General features: G+C 41.4%; 3 protein-coding genes across 4 annotated transcripts; all 3 read right to left on the reverse strand.

Moving 5' to 3' along the window:
* Positions 1 to 4: 4 nt before the first annotated feature.
* On the reverse strand, positions 5 to 27,999 carry LOC124270370 (innexin unc-9-like). 2 transcript variants are annotated; one of them, XM_046705407.1, is made up of 2 exons: positions 27,867 to 27,999; positions 5 to 2,067 (listed from the first exon to the last, which is right to left on the reverse strand). In XM_046705407.1, exon 2 carries the CDS (start codon positions 2,059 to 2,061, stop codon positions 877 to 879), a length of 1,185 nt encoding a protein of 394 aa, XP_046561363.1. In that variant the 5' UTR covers positions 2,062 to 2,067; positions 27,867 to 27,999; the 3' UTR covers positions 5 to 876. The 2 variants fall into 2 exon arrangements, with proteins under 2 accessions (XP_046561363.1, XP_046561362.1); XM_046705406.1 differs by lacking the exon at positions 5 to 2,067 and adding an exon at positions 10,539 to 13,144.
* LOC124270334 lies at positions 17,667 to 18,239 on the reverse strand. The gene has a single exon (XM_046705382.1). It carries the CDS (start codon positions 18,237 to 18,239, stop codon positions 17,667 to 17,669), a length of 573 nt encoding a protein of 190 aa, XP_046561338.1.
* LOC124270335 (innexin unc-9-like) lies at positions 23,085 to 24,263 on the reverse strand. Its single transcript, XM_046705383.1, has one exon. The coding sequence runs from the start codon at positions 24,261 to 24,263 to the stop codon at positions 23,085 to 23,087; it is 1,179 nt and encodes a 392-aa protein (XP_046561339.1).

Consider the following 27,999-nt stretch of genomic DNA (forward strand, 5'->3'; position numbering starts at 1 on the left):
TGAATGACGAGAGAGTAAGATTTAGTCAGCACACCATGACATGGACGTCACCAACAACGCCATGCCAGCTAACAGCAGTGACACGCCCAGGGACTGAGACACCCATCTTTTACTCTCTGGAGAGACACTCTGTACATTAGACCATGCATAGACATTACTAGAAAAAGGACCATGCTTACATGTAGTGTGAAAAAGTAAATAGTGGCAAGGGAGAAGTACGAATATTTGTATGATATTCTTTAATATCCTCTGACATTCACGAGGTCGTCAAAGTACTTCCAAAAGAAGTCATGAAGGACTGTGCAAAACCAGCACCGTCTAGGACATATCAGGCATTAAAAGTGAAATGGTTGCCCAATTGCCTTAATATCAGTGTTATGCCATGCAAACAAAACATTGGTAAGAAGCAGAAACACTAGAGGTTACAAGTTGTACTTTCTAAACTTATTCAAAATGAGAAAATATACATTATACAATATATTAATCATATGAATCCTGGTGATCAATATGAAATGTATATGCACCCAGTTCCAGCCATAGATCGACGTATTCACTGTGACAAATAAACCAATTAACCAGCCAGTTCATTAACAACGCGCACTGTGTATGTTGAAAGCATGGGAACACCATCTACGGGTTTGTTTAAGAGTCTCTAAAGAAAATCCAGGGCCCAAACATGTCAATGTCATAATGCGTCAGTAGTGTAATGTTTCTCTCACTACGTTCCCAACATAAATTACATCAATTATGTGTATCCAAAATTGTCGGAACCAAAGATTCCCTCCCTTGACATGTTCTGAGATATGTTTTAAAAACAAACCAGAAATGCCTTGCATTTTCGAGCAAACTAACTCACTGTACACACGAGTTCTGTTGTCACTTAACTGGCGCTCTCTCTGCAGGTCTGGCACCAGAGGATAGATCACTCATTGGTAATGCTGCTACGCCTCTTGTTGCTTCAGTAAAGACAACACCGCCTCTCGGTTCTTCCGTGTAGAGGTTTCGCTGGTTCTTAAATTCCTCTTCCTTTTCCCGGAACACCTGGTACAAATGCTGAGTAAGACCTGCTGCAACCAACTCGCTGGAATTCCGAGACATCATGGTTAAGACAAGTACCCCATCCATCCCGAGGAAACCGCTGATAAATCGAGTTATAGAGTGTTCGTCAGGAGGAGATCCTTTGGCAGCGTTTACGTGGGCAGCTATCCTACCATCTCTTAGGAATGGAAGGAAGAGAAATCCTGCCCATAGCACAAGGTTAAGGATGGTGATGACAGCAAGGAGGAAGACCAAGTACCACAAGAAAATGAACATCTTCTCATAGATTTCCGTGATCGGCAGAGAACACTGAACTCTATGAGAATGAGTGTTATGCAATATTCGAACTTGAAAATAGCAAAAAACATGTTTTACAAGCAATGGCTTTATGATCGAGTCCATATCAATACCAGCAGAGGTGCCGATCCTGATTGCCAGGTATTGTCTGAAGTATATCGTCAGGAACATTAACTGTCCTGCAAGATTAACACATGACAGAAGCTTCACGAACAGGTACAGCAGGGACAGAAAGATTCGATTTCTTCTCAACAGACTTGCAAATACTCGGGCTGCATCACTGAAGATGGCCTGGCGATTCTCAGCATTGGTTACTTGTACACTTTTCAGTGACTCCACAGTTTCCTCCATATTGAAAGTGAACAAGTCCTTGGTGCTGTTCCAGATGATGTTTGGTACTTTGAAAGCGAGGGCTTGGAAGAAGAGTATGAGTGGTATCCAGAGGTGGTAGGAGGGGACAGAGGCAGGGAATATTTTGTCGTCATCATTATCCATTACTGACTTGTTATGATACAAGTCCTTCAGAAAACACGATTCCTGTGTGTAGGAGAACATAGGCCCTGTGAAATACGCAGGACACCAACAACTGATGGGTGTGGTGGTGTAACGTACAACGAATGATCCCACAGAACACACGGTCAATAGAAGGACTGTCCAGAAGCTGTTGATGGAGTCGACATAATCCTGATCTAATCCACGTCCAAACCATTGTCGGTATGATGCCATTGTTGTCTTAAACAAAAGAAAACATTTTTCAGTTGAATAATATACATGCGTCCTATCTTTTTCAACATAACAGCATATATGTCGGATATCTACGAGATTGTTGCTTTTATAAAGCATTAGATGTGTCTGTCCTCAAGCAAAGAAACAATCTGTGATGTATGCGATTTTAATATAACAGCAGACATAAAGTACAGCATTAAGTTGACTTTTCTAATATAAAATGGAAACTGAGTTCCACTCGTTAGAAATACTGTACTGCCAAACTGTGACGACTCGGGGTTTCCACAGAGCACTGTTGAAATAAACTTTGTCAATGCTTGAGAACTGTAGTCAAAAACTAAATCACTAGAGTTAAGTGCGAACATGTGAACCTCAAGTTGGTTTTCAAACAGTTGGTTTGACGTATCATATACACTGTAGATATTGACTGGTATACAGTATGACTGAACACAATTTACTGTATGTTGGGTATGTTTACGTATGGAAGATCAAAACGCTTCTTTGACCTAAGTACTTCTGCAAGTACAAGCATTCTGAAGGGTTTACCCTTATTTCCTACCTAATTTTCCCCATAAGGAGGTGAATGATTTTACAGGTTACAGAAAGGGTGGAATATTGACCAATTCAACAGCCGATATTGAAGAAATGGGCCACTGTATATATCTCCTGTGGAATATTTTGCCAAGTTAAACAACATTACACCACCCAACACTAAATGATGATGTGACTGCCTTCCCTTTGAGAAGTGGTGATATCTATTTAACCCTTGTGATGTCTCACTGCCAACACAGTTTCTTTGCCTTAACTCTACTCACAACAGTAAACACACTTTGTTGTGTTCAAGTGTTTAGAGATATCGGCAGATCATGGCCAAAGGAGTTGGTTGTCATCAAACATACATGTGTGTCTACTTATCCAATTAATCTCTTTTTGATCGAGAGTTACATTCTACCAATCTCTTTGTAGATGCAGTAATTGATGCAATTAATAACTCATTTTGATACAGTGCTTAATTACGACCTGATTTTTGTCCTGGGTCATTAACATGGCTAAGCGAAAAACACCACCCATTAATTAGTTGTTGCTCACTCAAGTTGTCTTTGTTTGTTGTTTAACGCCGTACAATTTTCTAGCAACATTACGGAAGTCTGTAAATAATCTAGACCAGTCATTTACGAGATGCGATGACAATCAACCAAATCAGCCAGCCTGACCACCCGATCCCATGCGTCGCATCTTGTGACAAGCATGAGTTACGTTGTCCCCACTTGATCATGTTAAACAACATTACACCATCTAACGCTTAGATGATGATATGGCTGCCTTCTCTTTGTGAAGTGGTGATATCTATTTAACGCTTGTGATGTCTCACTGACAACACAGTTTCTTTGCTTTAACTCTACTCACAACAGTAAACACAGTCTCTTGTGTTCAAGTTCTTAGGGATATTTGCAGATCATGGCCAAAGGGATTGGTTTTCACCATGCATAGATGATTGAGAGTTGCATTCAACCAATCTCTTCATAGATGCAGTAATTGTTGCAATTATTAACTCATTTTGATATAGTGCTTTGATTATGACCTGTTTTTGTTCTGGATAATTAACATGGCTAAACGAAAATCACCACCTGTCAATTAATTGTTGCTGACTCCAGTTTTGAAGGTGTGTTTTTTTCCATTGGATTTTAATGAAGCATTTACTTGTTTGGTGTTTAACGCCGTACAAACTGTAACATGTAGGTAGTCCTTCAAAACTACAGGCGAAAAGGAAATATCTGACTCGTCTTTCGTTTTCCGATCCGTAACTCACAATGTAGTTAACTTAATTCAATGAATATAGTGCATTTAAAGAAACTGTGAGTGATATAAAATCAACACAAATCAGTAATACTACTATGATATTGAAGATTGCTTGATTCTAACTGGTCAGAAAGAGGTTTCCGTTTTACTACTGAAAACTTCTGTAAAATGTAGCCTTTTCACATAAAATCCTCGCCAAAATGCCATCAGAAATGTTTATTAGATGCTAGGTATCTAGTACACACCAGCCTCTAGGCCTAGAAAACGGCGAGTCAACTCGTGTGTAAATAATCGATGCTGTGGTGTCTTATAGACCAAATAGGGTACGTTTGTAATCAGATGGTTTTGACGACCACTTAGGCGTCCTTGGTCGAACCCTGACATGTTTGACCAGAAGATGAGAACACGAAATGATAGCCCCTATTTTGCATACAAACTTTTATAAAGCTCACAGGGAGATGTTTGGTTACTTCCTTATTGAAATAGACGACAATAACAGTAAAATAAAATAGAACAATGGCGTTTTTTTCAAAGAAAAGGTTTATTCATGACAAGATAATCTTTATTAACTTATTGTGATCAAAATTCATCGCATTAACCACCAACATTAGGGTTTGCAGGAGAGGATTTGAAAGTCCACTGGCCAGTTGTTCGCCAATGTTTGTTTAAAAAGCTGCAGTTTGACACCTACATAATTGCCATAATAATCGTCTTCGCCATGCCTGTGGCTTTGACTCCGAGTTCATCTGTGGAACGACCCTGAACATTACCAGGGCGTCATGGAAAATGATGCTTTTAAACTTCTTTGGAATAGGTCCATACACAGCCTCAGAAGAATTACAGCCAACAAACCTGATCTTTTCATTTTGATAAAGCCAATGAACTTTTTTACATCATTGAATTTACTGTCCCTTTTGACAGCAACGTGATTGGCAAGATTCAGGGAAAGCATACTAAATATGCTGACCTTGACTTTCAAATGTCTTGCTTGCATCTCAAGTACATTGTCCTCAGACTCCCCATCGTTCTCGGTGCCCTTGGTTTGGGACCCCCTGATCTCTTTGCGCAGATCAGGCGAGAGCCCGGGTTTTCAACTGAGAGCACAGTCCTTCTGACACTCTAGGTAATGCAGAAGACTGCAGTGTTGGGGAGTCTACATATTCTCCGGAAAGTTCTTGGTGGGTTCGACAAGGCAGCATTTCCTGGGAGAAGTCATATTCGCTGCCTGGGCTGCATGTAGAGGTGGCAAGGACCCAGAGCTGATGATGGCACAGAACAGTGGCCAAGGGGTAAAGATAAGATTGACATAGGCTACTGTGCACTCTTGCCTCGTGTAGATGTGAGTAATTAGCAGAGCATGAAATGCAGCTCAGCATTTGAACAAAAAAATCTTTGACTACAAGGACATACTGTGTGAGGTCTCATAATTAATGTGAAATATACATGCACACAGACCCACCCACCCACATTTATACTGTGACAACTAATCCGAGCTATTGCAAAATCGGGATTCCACTTATGACAGTGTTAGCAGTTAATGTTGGAACACATGGGGATATATTGCAGCAGAGAACTTGAAATGACACTGGAATCATAAAGTGCTCAATCAAGTCAGTGAAGAAGTCTGTCAGAGAAACAAGCTGTTTGCCAACCGTGTTTCGAATTCAAAAGGAACCCTAAAGTTTTGAAGTTTCATCTGCAAAGAATTTAGCCTTTGAGGCATTCGAAGAAGCTCTCTTTTCACTTGAACTGAGAGTTTGACTTGAGCTCATAAGAACACAACCTATTTTGAATAACCACGATAAATGCTATGGAACAATTAGGCATTTCACTAAAACACCACTTTTTAGTTCAATCAAATATACATAGTCTAAAATGTCTCCGCAATTTTGGTCATTGATCAGTAATTGATATAGCTGCATCAATTCATGTTGCTCCAGCTAGACAGCGCCACCTTCTGGTACGCCTGTGCGGACATCACTCTCCTTCCTCCTGAAACACCTGGTATAAATGCTGGGTGAGATCCGCTGCAACAGACTCACTGGAATTCCAGGAGATCATGGACAGACAAGTACTCCATCAATTCCCAAGAAACCCCTGGTGAATCGAGTGTTGGTCAATGCGAGATCCTTTGGCAGCGTTGAAGTGAGCAGCTATCCTACCATCTCTTAGGATTGGAAGGAAGAGAAATTGTGCCCACATGACAAGATTAAGGATGGTAATGACTGCCAGGAGGAAGGTCCAGTATCACAGGAATGTGAACATCTTCTCATACATTTCGGTGATCGGCAGAGTGTTCATCTGGGCGAGATCCCTTGGCAGCGTTGGTGTGGGCAGCTATCCTGCCATCACTTAGAAGAGAAATCCACAGGACATGATTAAGGATGGCGATTACAGCGAGGAGGAAGACCCGGTCAAATAGTAAAAGCGGAATGGCAACAACCCCTGCCTCTCCCCCCAAATTCTCCCCACCCTCTCTATATCAGAGAGTCATATACAATGACATTCCTATTCTTATTTTCATAGCTTAATAAGATAATTACCACAACAGATGAGGAAGTCGATTTGTTAAAGAAAGACATTTGAGCCCCATCCCTTTAACAAAACATCCATATATGAGCTGTTACAATGACAGAGACGTACCGACTACACAGTATCAAGTAACACTGAATACCCAGAGAGAGCCATGAAACAAGTTTGGAATTCATCAGTTTCCAGAGTACATTCAATGCCAGCAGCATCAGTTCTGCTGTCGCACAATCAGCTTTGTCTCCGGTATTTCAGCACCAGAGGGTAGATCAGGCATCAGGACAGCCACTTCCGTTCTTGTTGCTTCAGCAGCGACATCCCATCCTTCAAGTTTTCCTGTGTAAAGATGTCGCTGATTTTCACATTCCTCTTCCTCCTGAAACAGTTGGTGCAAATGCTGGGTGAGATCCGCTGCAACCAACTCACTGGAATTCCGGGATATCATGGACAAGACAAGTACTCCGTCAATCCCCAGGAAACTGCTGATGAATCGAGTTATAGAGCGTTCGCCTGGGCGATATCCTTTGGCAGCGTTGACATGGGCAGCTATCCTGCCATCTCTTAGGAACGGCAGGAAGAGAAATCCTGCCCATAGGACAAGATTAAGGATGGTGATGGCAGCCAGGAGGAAGACCCAGTACCACAGGAATGTGAACATCTTCTCATAGATTTCCGTGTGCACTGTACTGCACGCCTTTGAATTGACTGCGCCATATGAGTTTGAAAATAGCAAAACACGTCTTTCACCAGCACTGGTTTTATGATGGAGTCCATATCAAAACCAGCAGAGGAGCCAATCCTGATTGCCAGGTTTTGTCTGAAGTATATCGTCAGGAACATCAACTGTGCTATCAAATTGACACGAGAGGAGCTTCATTAACAGGTACAGAAGTGCCAGAGAGAATCGATTTCTTCTCAACAGACTTGCAAATACTCGGGCTGCATGACGGAACATGACCTGGCAGTTCCCAACATTGGTTACTTGTACACTTTTCAGTGATTCCACAGTTTCCTCCATATTGAAAGTGAATAAGTCCTTGGTGCTGTTCCAGATGATGTTTGGTACTTTGAAAGCGAGGGCTTGGAAGAAGAGTATGAGTGGTATCCAGAGGTGGTAGGAGGGGACAGAGGCAGGAGGTCCATCACTTTTATAATCAAGCATTGGTTTGTTATGATACATGTCCTTCAGAAAACACGATTCCTGTGTGTAAGAGTCCATGTTGTGTGTGAATTCCGCAGGGTTCCAGCAACTGATGGATGGAGTCGTGTAACGTACAACAAATGATCCCACAGAACACACGGCCAATAGAAGGACTGTCCAGAAGCTGTTGATGGAGTCGACATAATCCTGATCTAGTCCACGTCCAAACCATTGTCGGGATGCACCCATTATTGTCTAGAAACAAATGAACACATTCAGTCATATTAGAAAGATTCACAGCTTCAGCAACTTTACCATTTATCATATGTGTACAACATTATTTTAGCGTGAGATGACATATTTTTGTATAGATCATTACCTGATCAAGAGGTGCTATGGGTAAAACTACAGAGAGCAACAAGTAACATATTTTAAATATTTAACACTTTGTCAAATGTATAAATATGATCCTTGGGGTTAAATATAAATTATATTTAGTCAACTGGTGATTAATATGAAATATGGTAGAAAAACCTGTCGAATCGTTGCAAAAAACTGAAGAATATTTGAATATATCATACTGAAATGTGTACATCTCCTCCGAACTATCCATGATTAAACCTAAATACAACAATAAAACATCAACACTTACTATGCTCATGTGGCTATGTCGTCTTTGTGAAGTGACTGAATCTAACTCGTTTGACGTCTCACCAAAGGTAGTAGAACCGTTGTCGACACACCCAGCTACAGTACTGACCATAGTCCACACTGTTTTGTTCAAGTGTGTGTCGGAATGGCTGCAGGACATGGTGATAGGCTCTCTACTTATCCAATTAACGTGTTTGTATAGCAAATTATTGCAAATTGCTTGCTTCTGACATTTTCATATGTAGAGTGCTGCTGGTCATTCAATAGCCTCTTAGGCGGGTGTGACTACGAAAATGGTTCCGCTTTTCTTCGGTCAAATGTCCAGACGAGTCCATACATAATAATAGAACAGTATGTTAAGACAGGCTCATGTGTCGTCTCCCGAAACAGCATTTGGCAGAATTGTCTTAAAAGAATAGCGTGCTCATTTTTTCATAGAAATGAAAAGGAGTAAGATCTTTAATTAAAACAACCCAACAATTATAAAGAACCAGTGTAATTTAAGAGTTGTGAGCAAAAACCCACGATCTGATATCGTTTAATAATTGTCAAAAAGTCAAATCACATCTTCCATCAGTGGTTGCTATATAGCTCAAATATAGCCGATGTGACCTAAACTTTAACTCACTCTGCTTCAGATTCAAAGTTTCTAAAAGGATGACGATAATTTTCAAAAGTCATGTTTCCATTTATGGCCTAGTGGACAGAGCATCCTCCCAGTAAGGGGTTAAACAAGGAGCGGTCGACACGGAGTTACTGTGATATGTCAGAGGCAAAGCATCTGCCCAGCAAGGGGTTAAACAAGGAGGGGTCGAAGGAGAGTTGCTGTAATGTGTCAGGGGCAAAGCATCTGCCCAGTAAGGGGTTAAACAAGGAGGGGTCGAAGAAGAGTTGCTGTAATGTGTCAGGGACAAAGCATCTGCCAAGTAAAGGGTTAAACAAGGAGCGGTCGACCCGGAGTTGCTGTAATGTGTCAGAGACAAAGCATCTGCCCAGTAAAGGGTTAAACAAGGAGTGGTCGACCCGGCTGTAATGTGCCAGAGACACCAGACATGGGCCTCACACATTATACCCATGTGGGGAATCGAACCCAGGTCTTCGGCGTGACGTTCAAACGCTTTTATCACTAGGCTGTCCCACCGCCCTGCTACATTCTTAACCCGAGTTCTTTCAGACTAGACCCAAACTAAATCCATTGTAATTTGACCGATTCACAAGAATCACAAGTAATTCTTTCTGGCATTTATCCCTAGTGATCCAGTGAAGACCTGTAAACTCTGGACTGTCGTTGTTTTCATTGCTGGAAGTACATGTAAGTTTTGTTCATTTACAGCTGTGTTTTGACTTTAATGACTTCAAATCAATTTTCGCAATTGTCAACGTTCACATTAAACCAAGCAATATTCCTGCACCTCCAGTCTTGCGGTCTACATCTAACACATTTCAGGCTTGATTGAGAATGTTCTTCCCGTCATGAATCTTGTCACGAAAGTGTGTATTTTGTAAGTTGTAATATTGCATTGATTAACTGATAGTTATTATGAGTCACAAAGTATAAAGTTTTGAGTGTGAGTTTTGGCTCGCATCTTGCATCATGTGTGTTCAATGGCAATAGTATTTTTAGCGTTTGAGATAGCGCTTTGGCAATCTTTATTAGTTTTAACTTCTGGTGATACTTACCGTGGAGCCTTGTGTTTCGATGGCATTCTATAACATTCTGAGAGGATAGTGATGTAGCCGAGCTTTGCCAGAATGCTCGAGAACTGTGCAAGAGCTATATAAATGATGATTGTTAAGTTCTGCTACGGGGACTAACACATGACTTAAAGCACTTCGGATTTATACAAATCTGTCTGCCATCATCAAGTTTATCAACGTTTCAAGACCGACTGTGTTTGTCTATTCAACTGCTGTCATTGTCAACAACCTTCAATCAGTCTATCTGTTCTCGCTGTGAATGTCCAGTCTAAGTAAACTTAGCCTCAGTATTATTCGTTACACTACTATACTGAGACTAAGTATAGCAGTGTAACGAATAATACTGAGTCTAAGTTTACTTGGACTGTGTGAATGTCAAGACTCTGGTGAGTTAATATTTTAGATTTTTGACTCAATTGCATTGTACAAGAAATCTGTATTGTCATTCATTGTAACTTGCTCATTGTATGTTCAATATATTATTGAATATTTTAGACTTGTGTTCTATTTTGCTGGATTCAAAAACCTTTTGTCACGGCAAATTATTAATCGTAACAGTCTCCAATATGTTTCATACACCTACGTGTCACTTAGTGAAACACCAGGCCTCATCACTGATTTGCAGTGATGAATTCATACAAACTTTAAAGTTTTCAAAAAGAAATAATCATTTATTGCAGCAATAAATTATCATTAAAAAAGTCATTACTTGTTATCAAGCTGTGATTTGAAATGATATTTTTAATCCCTGTGTGAAATTTCTATGAGGCTTCAAGAATAATTCAAACTGACAGACAAATCAATAGGAAAAACAATTGTTGTTGAGTTTCACGGTCCTGGTTCATTTGCACAAAGACATTTTAGCGTTAACACAACTTTAAGTCAACATTCGGGCATGTAGTTATGACCACACATCGGTTTGCACAAGCGGTTTCTGGCCAATGTGGCAACTTAAAGAAGTGAACTAGGTAAACTAGTCATCTGTGGTGTTGCTTGCTCCGTACGTGGCCTATAGTGCTAGCCCACTCTACTGAAATATTGAAAGATTCTACCGAAACCCTACTTGGCCGTTATTCAAATTTGGTTCTTCGTCAGCGCAGTTCACCTATTGAGATCACCTCACAATGAGCCAACATCTCCCTCCTCCCTATGGGAGGTACTGAAGAAGGACCAAAGCTGAATGACGACAGAGTAAGATTTAGTCAGCACATCATGACATGGAGGTTACCGACAGCGTCATGCCAGTTAACAGCAATGACATGCTGAGGGACTGAGACACCCATCTTTTACTCTCCGGATAGACACTCTGTACATTAGACCATGCATGGACATTGCGAGAAAAGGTTTATGCACTGAGAAAAGGTAAATAGTGTTAAGGGCGAAGTACGAATATATATCAGATATTCTCTAATTTCCTGTGACATTCAAGAGGTCTTCAATGCACTTCCAGGAGAGGTATTGAAGGACTGTGCACAACCGGCACGGTCTACGATATATCTGGTATTAAAAGCGAAATGGCTCCAAATTTGCTGCCCATTTGCCTTAATATCAGTGTTATGCCATGCAAACAAAACATTGGTAAGAAGCAGAAACACTAGAGGTAGTGTCGTAGTGTAGCAACTACATGCCCCAATGTTGAGAAAATATAGACACATTACACAATATATTAATCATATAAATCCTGGTGATCAATATGAAATGTATATGCACCCAGTTCCAGGCATAGATCGACGTTTTTACTGTGACAACTAAACTAATTAACCAGCCAGTTCATCAACAACGTACACATGAGTGATTGTAAGTTGAAAGCATGGGAACACCATGTACGGGTTTGTTTAAGGGTCTCTTATGAAAATCCAGGGCCCAAACATGCCAATGTCATAATGCGTCAGTAGTATAATGTTTCTCTGACTCTGTTTCTCTGTTTCCCGATTTCAATTGAATCCTTAAAGTGTCCAAAATTGTCGGAACCATAGATTCTTGCCCTTGACATATGAGATTTGTTTTAAAAATACGCCAGAAATGCCTTGAATTTTCGAGCAAACTAACTCACTGTACACACGAGTTCTGTTGTCACTTAACTGGCGCTCTCTCTGGAGGTCTGGCACCAGAGGATAGATCACTCATTGGTAATGCTGCTATGCCTCTTGTTGCTTCAGTAAAGACAACACCGCCTCTCGGCTCTTCCGTATAGAGGTTTCGCTGGTTCTTAAATTCCTCTTCCTTTTCCCGGAACACCTGGTACAAATGCTGAGTAAGACCTGCTGCAACCAACTCGCTGGAATTCCGAGACATCATGGTTAAGACAAGTACCCCATCCATCCCGAGGAAACTGCTGATAAATCGGGTTATAGAGTGTTCGTCAGGAGGAGATCCTTTGGCAGCGTTGACGTGGGCAGCTATCCTACCATCTCTTAGGAATGGAAGGAAGAGAAATCCTGCCCATAGCACAAGGTTAAGGATGGTGATGACAGCCAGGAGGAAGACCCAGTACCACAAGAAGATGAACATCTTCTCATAAATTTCCGTGATCGGCAGAGAACACTGAACTCTATGGGAATGAGTGTTCTGCAATATTCGAACTTGAACAACACAAAAAACATGTTTTACAAGCAATGGCTTTATGATGGAGTCCATATCAATACCAGCAGAGGTGCCGATCCTGATTGCCAGGTATTGTCTGAAGTATATCGTCAGGAACATTAACTGTCCTGCAAGATTAACACATGACAGAAGCTTCACGAACAGGTACAGCAGTGACAGAAAGATTCGATTTCTTCTCAACAGACTTGCAAATACTCGAGCTGCATCACTGAAGATGGCCTGGCGATTCTCAGCATTGGTTACTTGTACACTTTTCAGTGACTCCACAGTTTCCTCCATATTGAAAGTGAACAAGTCCTTGGTGCTGTTCCAGAAGATGTTTGGTACTTTGAAAGCCAGGGCTTGGAAGAAGAGTATGAGTGGTATCCAGAGGTGGTAGGAGGGGACAGAGGCAGGGAATATTTTGTCGTAATCAGCATCCATTACTGACTTGTTATGATACAAGTCGTTCAGAAAACACGATTCCTGTGTGTAAGAGTACATAGACTCTGCGAATTGAGCAGGACACCAACAACTGATGGGTGTGGTGGTGTAACGTACAACGAATGATCCCACAGAACACACGGCCAATAGAAGGACTGTCCAGAAGCTGTTGATGGAGTCGACATAATCCTGATCTAATCCACGTCCAAACCATTGTTGGGATGCTGCCATTGTTGTCTAAAACAAAAGAAAACATTCTTCAGCCGAATAAACATGCGTCCTATTTTCAACCTAACCTTTCAGTACATTTTTCTGCATATTTTATAGCATTAGGTGTGTTTGTCTTGAAGCAAAGAAACAATCTGTGATGTATGCGATTTTCTACCTATTTGTATATTGTATTTAACTGCAGCCATAATGAACAGCACTAAGTCGAATAACTGACGTTTCTTGTATAAAATGGAAACTGAGTCAGACTCGTTAAAAATATCGCTTCTGCCAAACTGTGACGACAAAATGAACCGTTTTGGACGGTGACACTATGGAAATAGACTTTGTCAATGTTTGCGAACTGTAGTCTAAAACAGAATCATTAGAGTTAAGTGTGAACATGCTACCCAAGATACCCAATCAACCAGTTGGTTATCCGCAAAGAGGTCAAGAAAGCAATCATTTCTTTTCATAAAAGCAACAAAACCCTTTCCACATCCATAAGAAATCTCTGCTAAAATCAGAGTCGATTGATGAAATATACTGAGTCAAAAAAGAAACTTCACAAAATGTAATTTGAAAAATAATGAATAATTTTTCTTTGATGATACATCTATGTATCCGAAATATGGGATCTGTCGACTCTAGAAAAACGTTAGAAAAACCCACTCAAACCCATCCATTCGTCGTGCAAATGATGTTAGTGCCAAATCAGGTTTTGCACGTGCAGTCGATCACGTGATCTTTGCATCGAAGTTTTCTTCATATGCACGTGTTTGCATTGGCCTCAAGAATTGAAAAAACACTTTTAAACCACAATTCTAACGGTACTTGAAATGCCACGATTGTCAAATGTGCAACGTGAACGTGCCGTTGGCATGTTGCAAGCGAGAAGATCACTTATTGACGTCGCAAGAGCAATAAGATGCAGCTGTCGTACTGTGTATGACTTGCGAGGTCGTCTACAACAAACTGGCACCACTTCTGATCGCCCAAGGTCGGGTCGTCAACGTGTGACGTCATGAGCAGAAGACCGTCAAATCGTCCTACGTCACCTACGTGACAGATTTCTGCGGCTACATTGGCGGTTGCGGGCTGCCAATCTCCATTCTCGACGTCCATATCGTGGGCCAATATTGACGCCGTTTCATCAACGTCAACGTCTGCCGTGGGCCCAACGTCTGCTCCGATGGACCCAGAGAGAATGGAATCGAGTCGTCATTAGCGATGAATCCAGGTTTACCCTCAGATTCGCGGACGGCAGGCATAGAGTCTGGAGACGATGTCGTGAACGGTATGCCCAATGTTGTGTACAGGAAGTCGACAGATTCGGGGTCGAGGGGGTGGAAGTTGGGGTGGGGGAGTGGGTGTGGGGTGCTTTCTGTTGGAACAACCGTTCCCGACTTCTGGTCATCCATGGAAACCTCACAGCTGCTGCTTACCGCAACCAGGTGCTCACCCCTGAACTCGTTCCTTTCATGGCGGCTCATCGCCCAGGTCTACAGTTCCAGCATGATAATGCTCGGCCGCATACTGCATGCATACTGCGCGATGCTGACACAAAATTTCCTTCAAAACTCTGGAATCAACGTCATGGACTGGCCATCGAGGTCCCCTGACCTTAATCCAATAGAGCACGTTTGGGATGCACTTGGGAGAAGGCTTCGTGGTCTTAGGAACCAACCTCAGAATTTGCAGGAACTTGGCGCTGCCTTGCAAGAGCAATGGCGCAGAATCCCAAACCACGTGTTCACAAGCATCAGGCAGTCGATGAGGAGACGGTGTTTGGCAGTGGTGAATGCGCGGGGCGGCCATACACGATATTGAACTGAGATATTTCGCATTTTTATTCTTGTGACTTGACATTCTGTATACCCATGTTTTGGAACGGCGGTGTAGCCTATTGGAACTGATTATGGCACTGTCAGTGTATCGAGTACATCACATAGATCTCAGCAATGAAATAATAACAATTTAACCATCTTACCATCTCTTGTTCTTTTATAGTGCCCTGAAGAAAGAATGTGAAGTTTCTTTTTTGACTCAGTATAGGCTACTGTATATATCTCCTGTGGAATAATTTGCCAAGTTAAACAACATTACCCCATCTAACCTTAGATGATGATATGACTGCCTTCCCTTTGTGAAGTGGTGATATCTATTTAACGCTTGTGATGTCTCACTGACAACACAGTTTCTTTGCCTGAACTCTACACACAACAGGAAACACACTCTGTTGTGTTCAAGTGTTTAGGGAAATCTGCAGATCATGGCCAAAGATGATTGATAGTTGCATTCAACCAATCTCTTCAAAGATGCAGTAATTGTTGCCATTAATAACTCATTTTGATACATTGCTTTGATTATGACCTGTTCTAGACAATTAACATGGCTAAACGAAAACCGCCACCCATCAAATAATTGTTGCTGGCTCCAGTTTTGAAGTTGTGTTTTTCCCATTGGATTTTAATGACGCTTTACTTGTTTGCTGTTTAACGCCGTACATATTTCCAGCTATTTTTCAGATGTCGGTAAATAGTATAGACCAGTCATTCCAGTTACTAACATCATGATGGCCAATCTACGGGATGCGATGGCAATCAAAGAAATCAGCCAGGCTGATCACCCGCTCTTACCACAAGCATTGGTTGTTGAAGTCCAATTTTAACACGGATCTTTATGGTTTTCAACTACTCATACACAGCAAACTGACTTTTAGCTTATTAGTCATCCAAGGTAAAACAAGTCACATCTTCTAACAACATTTTGTTGTGACACGGTTGGGAATGAAAGCCGATCTTTCTCATGCACCTTTTCCCCACTAGGACACTACGTAGTCCCTTCAAAAATACAGGCAAAGGAAAAAAATACAGGAAATATTTGACTCGACTTTCGTTTCCGATCCATAATTCCAAATATGCTTAATTTATTTCAGTGAATATAGTGCATTAAAGGAAGTAATTTAGTGCATTTAAAGAATCTGTGAATGATGTAAAATCAGCAGAAATCAGTAATACTACTATGATATTGAAGTATGACTGATTCTGATTGGTCAAAAAGAGGTTTCCGTTTTACTACTGAAACCTCTTGTAAAATTTAGCCTTATCACATAATCTCCTTGCCAAATCGCCATCAGAAATGTGTTCCTATAACCCTCATTTAGACGCTAGGTCTCTAGTACACATCAGCCTCTTGGACTTGAAGACGCCAAGTCAATTAGTGTGTAAAGATGTAATCGGATGGTCTTGACGACGACTTAGGTGTCCTTGGCGAGCCCTGACATGATTGATGAGAAGATGACAGCAGATGAAACCTACACATTCTTTATTTATCCTACAATTTATGGAGAGTATAAAGTACAAGTTGCAAAAGGTAATATTTACACCAATGTCACATCGCTATGTGACTTAATGTCTCTCAGAAAACTGGCTCCACTGCTTAGTGCTGTGTGACTTCTCTGCACATCAGATGAACATACTTTACAGCCACACTGGTGAATACTCTCTGGTCTTCCGCACTCGGTCTATACTGAGGCCTGCATGACATGAGACACAACACCACCACGTCTGACAAGTTGTGGAACCATACACTGAAGTCCAAAGGGCCAATGTTGATCAGCTCACACCACAGGTGATCTCTCACAGAGAGTAAAATATCACACTGCACGAAAGCATGAACACACGGATCACTATATATCAAACACAATTCTCACACAGGTACAGTATCTTTAATGTCTCTGGTGCTAGAACATAACTGCACCAGGAACTTGGACGAAAGCATGAACACACGGATCACTATATATCCAACCACAAGTCTCACACAGGTACAGTATCTTTAATGTCTCTGATGCTGGAACATAACTGCACCAGGAACTTGGACGAGGTTCGGTAAAGGGTGGTCTTCCCAAGACAATGTCCATGCTGGATGAACACACAGATCTCTGTGTATCTGTTCGAACCACCCAAGATCTGGGTCAACTGTTATCCTATCAGTCCAAGAGGAGGAATGGAACTTCCAAACAGCAGCTTTCATACTCTGTTTCCAAGAAGCCTTATGTGGAAATTTGCCAGCTGACAAGTATTCGTCTAGCACATTTGTCAACTGATACTTCTGGAGGAGTCCCATCAGATCAGGAATGAAACCTCTCGGTTGTGCACACACACACCATGAACAAAAGACAATAGTCTTGTCAAAAACACCTGGTGAGGAAAGTAGGATGTGTTCATGCTTATGAGGTTTCCAGCAAACACGAGTTTCTTTTTTATCTATCTCTGCTTCAAGAGGTAGTAGACCAAGGAGACCAAGACACACATCAGTCCTAGTTCTCTTTGGGAGGCCTTGGATCGTCTTTATGACAGGTCTGTAGGAACGTTCAAGCATAAGTATCTCAGTTTGGCTGAGAGAGTTCCACAGCTCGGTACATGCGTCTAGTGTTCTTTCCATTGAATTAAACCCGTCAGAGACTATTATGCCGACATGGTTTACTTGGTTAACTGATGGTAGTGGACGCCCATACAAGGAGAGTTCGTCAGTAACTTTAGATTTTCTGCTAGCCACTGCACACACTCAGTCTTACTGGGGGAGAATGTGAAGCGCCAGTTCTCAGGAGGGAGATGAGATTACAGGTACAGGAACTAACCAAGGCTACTTCATCGGCTCGAGTTCGACATCCTGTATTCAAATACATAATCAGGGCACCTTTCTTCGCTTCAGTAATATCGTCCAGGAGCTGGTTGATATACAGCAGATATAGCCTTGCAGACAACACTCCATCCTGACGTACACCTTGCTGAAGAGTGAACCACCTCGACTGCATGTTACCTATCAATACACAGCTCTCCATATCATGGTACAGCTTGTCTATAACAGTCCACAGTTTTCCTTTTACTCCACCATCATACAACTTCTTCCGCAAACCATCATGCCACACACTGTCGAAAGCTTTACAACTGTCAAGAATTAGCACATGAACGTCGCTGCCTCGCTCTAGGTAGTGCTGAACTGTCTCCTGCTGGTTGAATGAAGCGTGAGTTGAACAGAGACTTTCCTGGTAAGCCATCTGCTGTTTGTTAGGGAAACTGTTATCCTGACGCCCAGCGTTTAAGTGTGGCAGTAGGGCCATTTCAAAGACTTTCTCTGTTACGGGGCTTAGAGAAATACCACGATAACAGTTAGGGTCTTTCTTTCATTTGCACCCTCCTTTATGTAGTGGCAGGATAACACTTCGCTTCAAGGCTCGGGGAATGAAACCGATTTGAATGACAAGGTTATACAGACAGCTCACGTGATGCATTAACGTTCTTCCTCCAAACTGCAGATGCTCATATACTAACCCATCAATTCCACCTGATTTTCCATTTTTTAGCTTCTTTTACACTGTCTCAACTTCATGAAGTGTGATATGACTGGGATCACATGTGTCCGCGTTGCACAGTTTCCTTATCTCAGTGACCTGACTTTCAATGGTGCTTTTAAAGCTTTCATCAAAATGAGGCTTATCTGAGGACTGGAACACAGTTTCAAAGTGAGAAGCCCATTTTTCAAGCACATCATCAGGGTTGCTGTATGTGACCCCTTCTACTTAAATCGGTGTGATCACTTTGTCACGGGATCCTTTCAACCTTTGGTTCACCAGGTGCCAGAAAGCTTTTCTATTCAGTTCAAATGATTTCTCAAGGTCACTCATCCATTGAGATATCACATTATTCGCTGCCTGTCTCATCTCTCTCCTAAATTTGTCTTTATTCATCTTGTACTCCTTGAAAGACATGTGTTGCATGCCTCTGGGACGTCCCGCTTGTTACCATCAGTCTTGTTGTTGCCACAGTCATGTCCTTCTGGGAGACCTTTACGCAGTCTATCCAGTAAGGCTTAAGATGTTTCTGGAACCGTTTCAGAGGAAGTGTATCAGCGGCAGCATTTATCAAATAGGCGACAATTGTCTCATAGTATAGGTTTAGTCCCTCTTCACCGCAGTTAACGTCTACAACCGGCAGCGGCCGCTGGATATGTGACACAGCAAATGTTAAATCACTGATGATATCACGGTCACGACCTTTCTCCCATGCAACTCTATGATTCGCTCCATTGTCAATATGAAGTGTCAAGGCAGTGTCTCATGTAAATTCACATACAATGGGGTGATGATCCGAGACATTGAATTAGTGATCATCAAGTACTCTGGCATGAGTAACGTTCATTTGATAATTCTGTGACACAAACACATGATCAATGAGTGTCTTAGCTCCCCGATCATATCAACAAAAGGTCCAGTTTGATCCTTGACACTCCCTGTGTTACTATGGATACCATGTTGAAGGATGATAACAGGTGAAGAAGTCGTCTACTTCTGGAAGTCACATCTAGGTCCTGTAACTTTCGTGTTGAAGTCACCCATTACAATAACTGTATAGTCTTCACAAGATGATTGCATCCAACTCTCTAGAACGTCAACAGCCCATATAAAGTTTTTCAAGTGTTGCGTTATTGCTGGTAAATACACTGACAATATTACGATTGGTCGGCTATTTGGTATATGTATCTCTGCACCTATCACAAAGTCATAATATATATCAACCAATTGTGTGTATGGTGCCACACGTGATATACAGGAGGTATAGCCTTGCTATATTGTGACAGGATTAAAGCAACTCCTCCTCGTGCCGGGGAGTAATTTTCAGGAAGACCATCGTGATCACGAAAACATTTTACAAGGGAAGAATAGTCAGGTGGTAAATGAGACAGTAGATGCGTTGATGCAACTGATGTTCTGTAAGAGCACATATATCAACCGAGAATGTCTGCAGACAGTCAGTGAGATATGCAGCTAGGGACGTGAACCCTCTACAATTCCATGTCATTAGGCTTAGTACATCCATTTATCTTGCATTTTCTTTTGGTACTGACTCCATGGAATCCATTTCTTCACAATAATATGGTCTGGCCAGAAGTTTGGATCCTCAACTCTCACCTTATCGAGAGAGTCAACATTCAACTGAGCCCCCGCTGATCTCTTGTTAGGGTTATAATTAAAGCGGAGGTGTGTAACTCGGACACCTGTATCCTGAAGAAAGTCCCTCATTGCACTTTCAGTACACCGTTTGTCTATCCCTCCAATGAAGAACCGTAGGCATCCTTGGCCAACCCTGACATGATTGGCGAGAAGATGACAACACCAAACGAAAGCACCCGTCAGGGACATAAAACACAAGAAATGGCGCTTCTTTAAAGAAAGGTTTATTCATAACAACATAATCTTTATAAACGTATCCTGATCGAAATTCATCCCATTAAACACCAACATTAGGATTTGCAGAAGGAGACTTAAAAGTCCACTAGCCAATTCGCTTCAAAAAGTAAACTAGCTACAGTTTGACACCTACATGATTGTCATTATAAGGATACTGGGCATTTATAAAGCGCTTGTATCTATGCATGTGTGTATGCTCAAAGAGTTAAGTCATTATTACGCTAGTTAACCCAAGCTGCCTGTGAGGTTAGCAGTCATTTGACTTATTCGACCAGGTACCCATTCACCGCTGGGTGAACAGAGACATGTTTGAACAAATTCACTTGCCTAAGGTGAGACCACATGTATCGCATGTGCTTCGTTGTCGGGCAGGACGGAAATCTTACAAACTCTCAGGAGACAAGTTGCCGAACACGGTCACCAAGGATTCTGACCAACGTTGCCATACCTCACCTGATTTGTAACCCGATCTCTTAACTAGTGGTGTTCCGATTAATTGAAATAATCGAAGATTGGTCGCAGTGGCCAAACGACCAAGCAATCGATCACATTTTCTCATAATCGAACATAAACGATTTTGGAACTGCTGTAATAGAGTTTGAAATACGATCACGTTGTCCAGGGCCGGAAATTTTCTCATATCTAGGACGTCAGGGGCCGGAACATGATAAATATCGATTTTGGAACTGCTGTAATAGAGTTTAGAAATACTTGATGATGGAACATATCTAGGACGTTGTCAGGGCCTTGATGATAGAACATGTTTGCAAACGCGCTTCTTTCTAAGAAAACTCACTTCACTTTCTGAAAAGTCATGACTGAATATTTCTTGAAGAATCTAGGAAGTTAATGTTACACTGGAACTGAATCATTTTACACTGGATGTGAAATTTGCAAATGTAATTTGTGCAGTTTCTAAATAAAACAAAAAAACAACAACAGAGAACCAAATGTTTTTTTTTTATACTTATCTGCAACTACAACCTGAATAGGAAAATCTAAAAAATGATGCTAACCAATTTCTTTCGATGATTGGTCGTTGGCATTGAACCAGTCATCAATTGTGAGATTTCAACCAATTCCCAACACTACTCTTAACACAAGACCACACACCACCACAGCATTGTTACCCTGATTGCCCTCCAGACAAAACATTAACAAATAGTTAAAATTATATAACATAACACAGTAGTGTAGTGAGTAGGGTAGTGAGTTGAATATGAAATGCAGTTCAGTATTTGAACTAAGAAATCTTTGAATACAGGGACATACTGTGTGAGTTCAAGTGATTAATGTGAAATATACATGCACTAAGACCAATCCATTTAAAATTCACATTTATACTGTGACAACTAAACCGAGCCATCCGAAAATCACAACTGCAATATAGCATGTTGCAAGCATTAACAAAGTACACTTAAGAGAGTGTTAGTAGTTCATTTATATTGCAAAGTTAGGGAATGTATTGCAGTTGGAAACTTGAAATTCCATTGTACTGTCCCAAACATCTGCTTATTGTTCCAAAAGTGAAACTCTCTAGTTATGGGAAGAAATCGTTTGCATATGCTGCAGCCACTGCCTGGAACAATCTTCCCCTTGATGTCCGCCAGTGTCAAACCTGTTCTGCCTTCAAAACAGCTATCAAAACCCATCTTTTCCGCCAAGCTTTCTTCTGATCAAATCTCACTGCGCTTTGAGCATAATATCCAAGTATGGAAAAGCGCAATACAAATCCACTATTATTATATTATTATTATTATTAAATTAGTCTGGAATCATTTAGTGCTGAAACAAGTCAATGCAGAAGTCTGTCAGTGTAACAGGTGTTGGCAAACTGTGTTCCGAATTAAAAAGGAATCCTGAAGTTTCGAAGGTTCATCTCCAAATAATTTAGCCTTTGGGGCATTCTGAGATGTTCTCGTTTCACTTGAACTGTTAGTTTTGACTTATAGCTCATAAGAAAACAACTTATTTTGAATAACAACGATAAATGCCATGGGAAAATTAGCACAATGAAATATACAATGCCACAAAATCTGCAATTTCTCTGGGTATTCGGTCACTGATCATTCAGCATAAAGCTTCATCAATTCCTGTTCTCCAGGTAGACGGCATCACCTTCTTGTTCTTATGTGTGGATATCACTCTCAGCACGGTATTCTTCCTCCTCCTGAAACACCTGTTACAAATGCTGGGTGAGATCCGCTGCAACCAACTCGCTGGAATTCCCGGGATATCATGGACAAGACAAGGACACCATCGATTCCCAGGAAACTGCTGAAACTTTGAGCAGTTGTACAGGATATCGGCGCTATACAAATGTTTGTATGTATGTATGTAACGGAGGAAAGAGAAATCCTGCCCACAGGACAGGGCTAAGGATGGTGATGACAGCCAGGAGGAAGACCAAGTCAAATAGTAAAAGCGGCATGGTTACACCCCAACCATCCCATCGACCACACCCACCCCTCTAAATCCGCTCTCGCATGTGATCAGAGGGTCCTATACAATGACATTCCTGTTCTTATTTCCATGGCTTGATAAGATGATGCCACAGCAGGTGAGAAGGTCGATCTGTTAAAGAAAACGTTTAAGCCTCCGTCCCTTGAACAGAAACAAAAAGACAGAGTTTCACGGTCCATATTTCTTGTGCATTTCGCTCTTACAGTGACACAGGCGAACAGAATACATTCAATGCCAGCAGCATCAGTTCTGCTGTCACACAATCGGCTTTTTCTCCGGATTTTCAGCACCAGAGGGTAGATCAGGTATCAGTACAGTCACTTCCGTTCTTGTTGCTTCAGTAACGACATCGCCTCCTTCAGGTTTTCCTGTGTAAAGATGTCGCTGATTTTCACTTTCCTCTTCCTCCTGAAACAGTTGGTGCAAATGCTGGGTTAGGTCCGCTGCAACCAATTCGCTGGAATTCCGGGACATCATGGACAAGACAAGTACTCCATCAATCCCCAGGAAACTGCTGATGAATCGAGTTATAGAGTGTTCGCCTGGGCGAGATCCTTTGGCAGCGTTGACATGGGCAGCTATTCTGCCATCTCTTAGGAACGGCAGGAAGAGAAATCCTGCCCATAGCACAAGATTAAGGATGGTGATGACAGCCAGGAGGAAGACCCAGTACCACAGGAAAGTGAACATCTTCTCATAGATTTCAGTGATCGGCAGAGTGCACTGTACTGCATGTCTTTGAATTGACTGCATCATTTGAGTTTGAAAATAGCAAAAAACATCTTTGACTAGCACTGGTTTTATGATAGAGTCCATATCAAAACCAGCAGAGGAGCCAATCCTGATTGCCAGGTTTTGTCTGAAGTATATCGTCAGGAACATCATCTGTGCTATCAGATTGGCACACGAGAGGAGCTTCATTAACAGGTACAGAAGTGCCAGAGAGAATCGATTTCTTCTCAACAGACTTGCAAATACTCGGGCTGCGTGACTGAAGATGACCTGGCGATTCTCAGCATCGGTTACTTGTATACTTTTCAGTGATTCCACAGTTTCCTCCATATTGAAAGTGAACAAGTCCTTGGTGCTGTTCCAGATGATGTTTGGTACTTTGAAAGCGAGGGCTTGGAAGAAGAGTATGAGTGGTATCCAGAGGTGGTAGGAGGGGACAGAGGCAGGAGGTCCATCACTTTTATAATCAAGCATTGGTTTGTTATGATACATGTCCTTCAGAAAACACGATTCCTGTGTGTAAGAGTTCATGTTGAGTGTGAATACAGCAGGGTTCCAGCAACTGATGGGTGTGGTGGTGTAACGTACAACGAATGATCCCACAGAGCACACGGCCAATAGAAGGACTGTCCAGAAGCTGTTGATGGAGTCGACATAATCCTGATCTAGTCCACGTCCAAACCATTGTCGGGATGCACCCATTATTGTCTAGAAACAAATGAAAACATTCAGTCAAATTAGAAAGATTCACAGCTTCTGCAACTTTACCATTTATCATATGTATACAACATTATTTTAGCGTGAGATGACATCTTTTTGTTTCGATCATTAACTGATCAAGAAGTGCTTTGGGTAAAAATAGCAAGTGGCGAAGTTATGACGTTAAACCTATAAATGAAACGTTCTTAGCGTGCCCTACCTAATATTTTCCAAAGCAAAATAGTTAAAATGTTTAACACTTTGTCAAAGGTCTAAAATATATTCTCTTGGGTTAAATATACGTCGTAATATTGGAAATGACATTTAAGAGACAGCAGCAGCTATTGCTTGAATAAAGAGAGGTGTTGATATGACGGTCCTGGCGACGTGTTGTTACCCGGGGTCGACCACTACGTGGACGGTCATCAGTGCTGTTTGTGGCGTTGTATCGCTGTCTAAGACGTTCTATCGTTCGTACGCTGAAATTGGAATCATTAGCAATGACTCCAGCACGATGACCAGCATAGAGAACGTCCAATGGCTTGTTGTCGTTGATCTCTCTCGTTAACCTAGCCATAGCTGCTGTGTTCAGAAAACAAGTCAACGATTGCCATTCAAGCCGGCAATTTATGCCTGAATGCATGCACGATGCACGTGCATCTCAGTTTCAATGTTGTGTTTGTGCGAAAACATTTCAAACCTCAATCTCAAACAATACTTTAATGGACAAAACAGGCTATACGACAACGATTCATGTTTTCCTCCAACTTAACTTCCGGTGTATATTTTAAATGACATAGGCTCACATACTCCATTTATACTTAAATGTCATTTCCAATATTACGACGTTTCTTTCGCCTTTCAGTATATAAATATATTTGCCCCAAGGCACACCAGAGGAAGAGCGGTTATTCAGAAAAATGGTCAAGAAAAATATCGAAACGTTTCACCGAATAGAGAACATATAAATATATCATATTGTGTAGTGTACATCTCCGTGGAACAACCCATTGTTAAGCCTAAATACAACGTTAAAACATCAATACTTACAATGCTGAAGTGGATGTGTCCTCTTTGGGAAATGACTGTGAATCTGACCTGTTTGACGTCTCGCCAGGGGTAGCAGTACCGTTGTCGACACGCCCAGCTACAGTACTCAACACAACTGACGATGGTGGACGCTGTTCTGTTCAAGCGTGTGTAGGAAATTGGAGCAAAACATAGTGATTGGTTCTCACCATGCATATATACAGGTCTACTTATCCAATTAACCTGCTTGTATAGCCCTAATTATTGCAAATTGCTCCTTCTGGCATTTTCATATGTAAGAGTGCTGCTACCAGCTGCCGGGGTCTCCAAGAGTCATTCAATAGCCTCTTAGGCGGGTATGACTATGGAAATGGTTGGTTGGTTGGTATCTTGGTTTCTACAACCCCTTCTATTAGGGCTAATTTCGGGGTCCGTGGAAATGGTTCCGCTCTTCTTCGGTCAAATGTCCAGACGAGTCAGTACGTCCTAAATACATAATAACTGACGAATGGAACAATATGTAAACAGAGGCTCATGTGTAGTGTCCCGAAACAGCATTTCGCAGAATTATTTTAAAAGAATGGCTTGCTTATTTGTTCACAGAAGTGCAAAAGAATAAGATATTCAATAACAAACAAAAATAAATAAATAAAGAACCAATGTAATTTAAGAGTTGTGGGTAAAACCTCACTATTTCATATCGTTTAATAATGTGAAAAAGTCAAATCACGTCTTCCATCATTGGTTGCTATATAGCTAAAATATAGCCAATGCGACCTAAAATTGTAACTCACTCTGATTCAAAGTGTCTAAAAGGATGTCAATAACCCTTCAAAAGTCATGTTTCCATTTATGGCCTAATGGACAGAGCATCTGTCCAGTAAGGGGTTAAACAAGGAGCGGTCGACCCGGAAATGCTGTAATGTGTCAGAGACAAAGCATCTGACCAGTAAGGGGTTAAACAAGGAGCTGTCGATCCGGGATTGTGTAATGTGTCAAGAGACAAAGCATCTGCCCAGTATGGGGTTAAACAAGGAGTGGTCGACCCGGAAATGCTGTAATGTGTCAGAGACAAAGCATCTGCCCAGGAAGGGGTTAAACAAGGAGCGGTCGACCCGGAAATGCTGTAATGTGTCAAGAGGCAAAGCATCTGTCCAGTAAGGGGTTAAACAAGGAGCGGTCGACCCGGAAATGCTGTAATGTGTCAGAGACAAAGCATCTGACCAGTAAGGGGTTAAACAAGGAGCTGTCGATCCGGGATTGTGTAATGTGTCAAGAGACAAAGCATCTGCCCAGTATGGGGTTAAACAAGGAGTGGTCGACCCGGAAATGCTGTAATGTGTCAGAGACAAAGCATCTGCCCAGGAAGGGGTTAAACAAGCTGTAATGTGTCAGAGACAAAGCATCTGCCCAGTAAAGGGTTAAACAAGGAGCGGTCGACCCGGAGTTGCTGTAATGTGTCAGAGACAAAGCATCTGCCCAGTAAAGGGTTAAACAAGGAGCGGTCGACCCGGAAATGCTGTAATGTGTCAGAGACAAAGCATCTGCCCAGTAAAGGGTTAAACAAGGAGCGGTCGACCCGGAAATGCTGCTGAGAGGGACACTCAGATGAAACTGAGGCACAGAATCTCAGTGGAGTTCGGTATAATAGTCCTCGATACAAAAGTACCGGTAAAGAAGTCCTAAATTTGCCTAGGTGAAAAAGTCCTCGGACAAAAAGTCCCCTTTTAATTTTCTAACAAGAAACGTGTAGAAAAACACTGCTTTTAATTTTTTTAATTTTTATAATGCATTTTTAACATGATGACATGAGATAATCTAAGCCTTTCAGTAATCTGATACTTAGATTTATGTCTAACTTAAGTCAAAACTCAGACTTAAGTTTGTTTCGAGAAATCAGGGCCGGATGTTCATTGCCACTCCGTACATAGACTCGGGGATGGAGTTTATCAGTTTATCGTGGAAATACATGTATCAGATAAATAAAAACAGAATGCCCTTTTCTCCAACATTTTTCGTTCTTTACTCTTTTGATATATATGACGGAACACATGTACTATATTGGACATTTTGTGCGTATATATATATGTGATGATGCTCCTACCTTACCTGAGCTTTTAGAACAGTTTCGATTTTAGTATATTTAAAAGAAATATAACTTTGTCAAAATAAAAATTTGTATCGCAGTTTTTAACCGTCAATGTGCCATTTGAATTTAAGTGATTTCCAAAATCACTGATACATTGGAAAACACAATACATCTCTTGGGGCGAATAGCTGAAATATTGCTTGCGCGGCGTAAAGCAATAGTCATTCATTCATAAATAACTCTAAAGGTCACGAGCGTACACTGTGCAAGTAAGGTCATCCCTGGCTCAGCGTGATCGCTTGTTTACTTTCATTCACACGTGGTTCGTGAAACTGTCCATCGGTGCAGTTTAATCTCGTAAGGAGTTCAAAGTGAAAATGTGAAATCTCCTATTTTCAAGTTTTGTAGCATAACGAAACGTACTGATTTCAATACGAGCAGTTTCAAACCGCCATCGTTTAGAATAACAAAATCTAGATTACAGTTACCGTTTATGCAGCGATGTTTAGTCTTGACTTAGTACTTGAAATTCTTCGTGGAATATCCAACTTCGGCAAATAAGTCGTATTTATATGCTGGCCGATTCACTTGCAACCAAAATGGCCGTCAAAACTCCATCAA

The sequence above is a fragment of the Haliotis rubra genome, unplaced genomic scaffold (genome assembly GCF_003918875.1).
Source record: "Haliotis rubra isolate DU_JTF1 unplaced genomic scaffold, ASM391887v1 Scf151, whole genome shotgun sequence".
Taxonomy (NCBI): Eukaryota; Metazoa; Mollusca; class Gastropoda; order Lepetellida; family Haliotidae; genus Haliotis; species Haliotis rubra.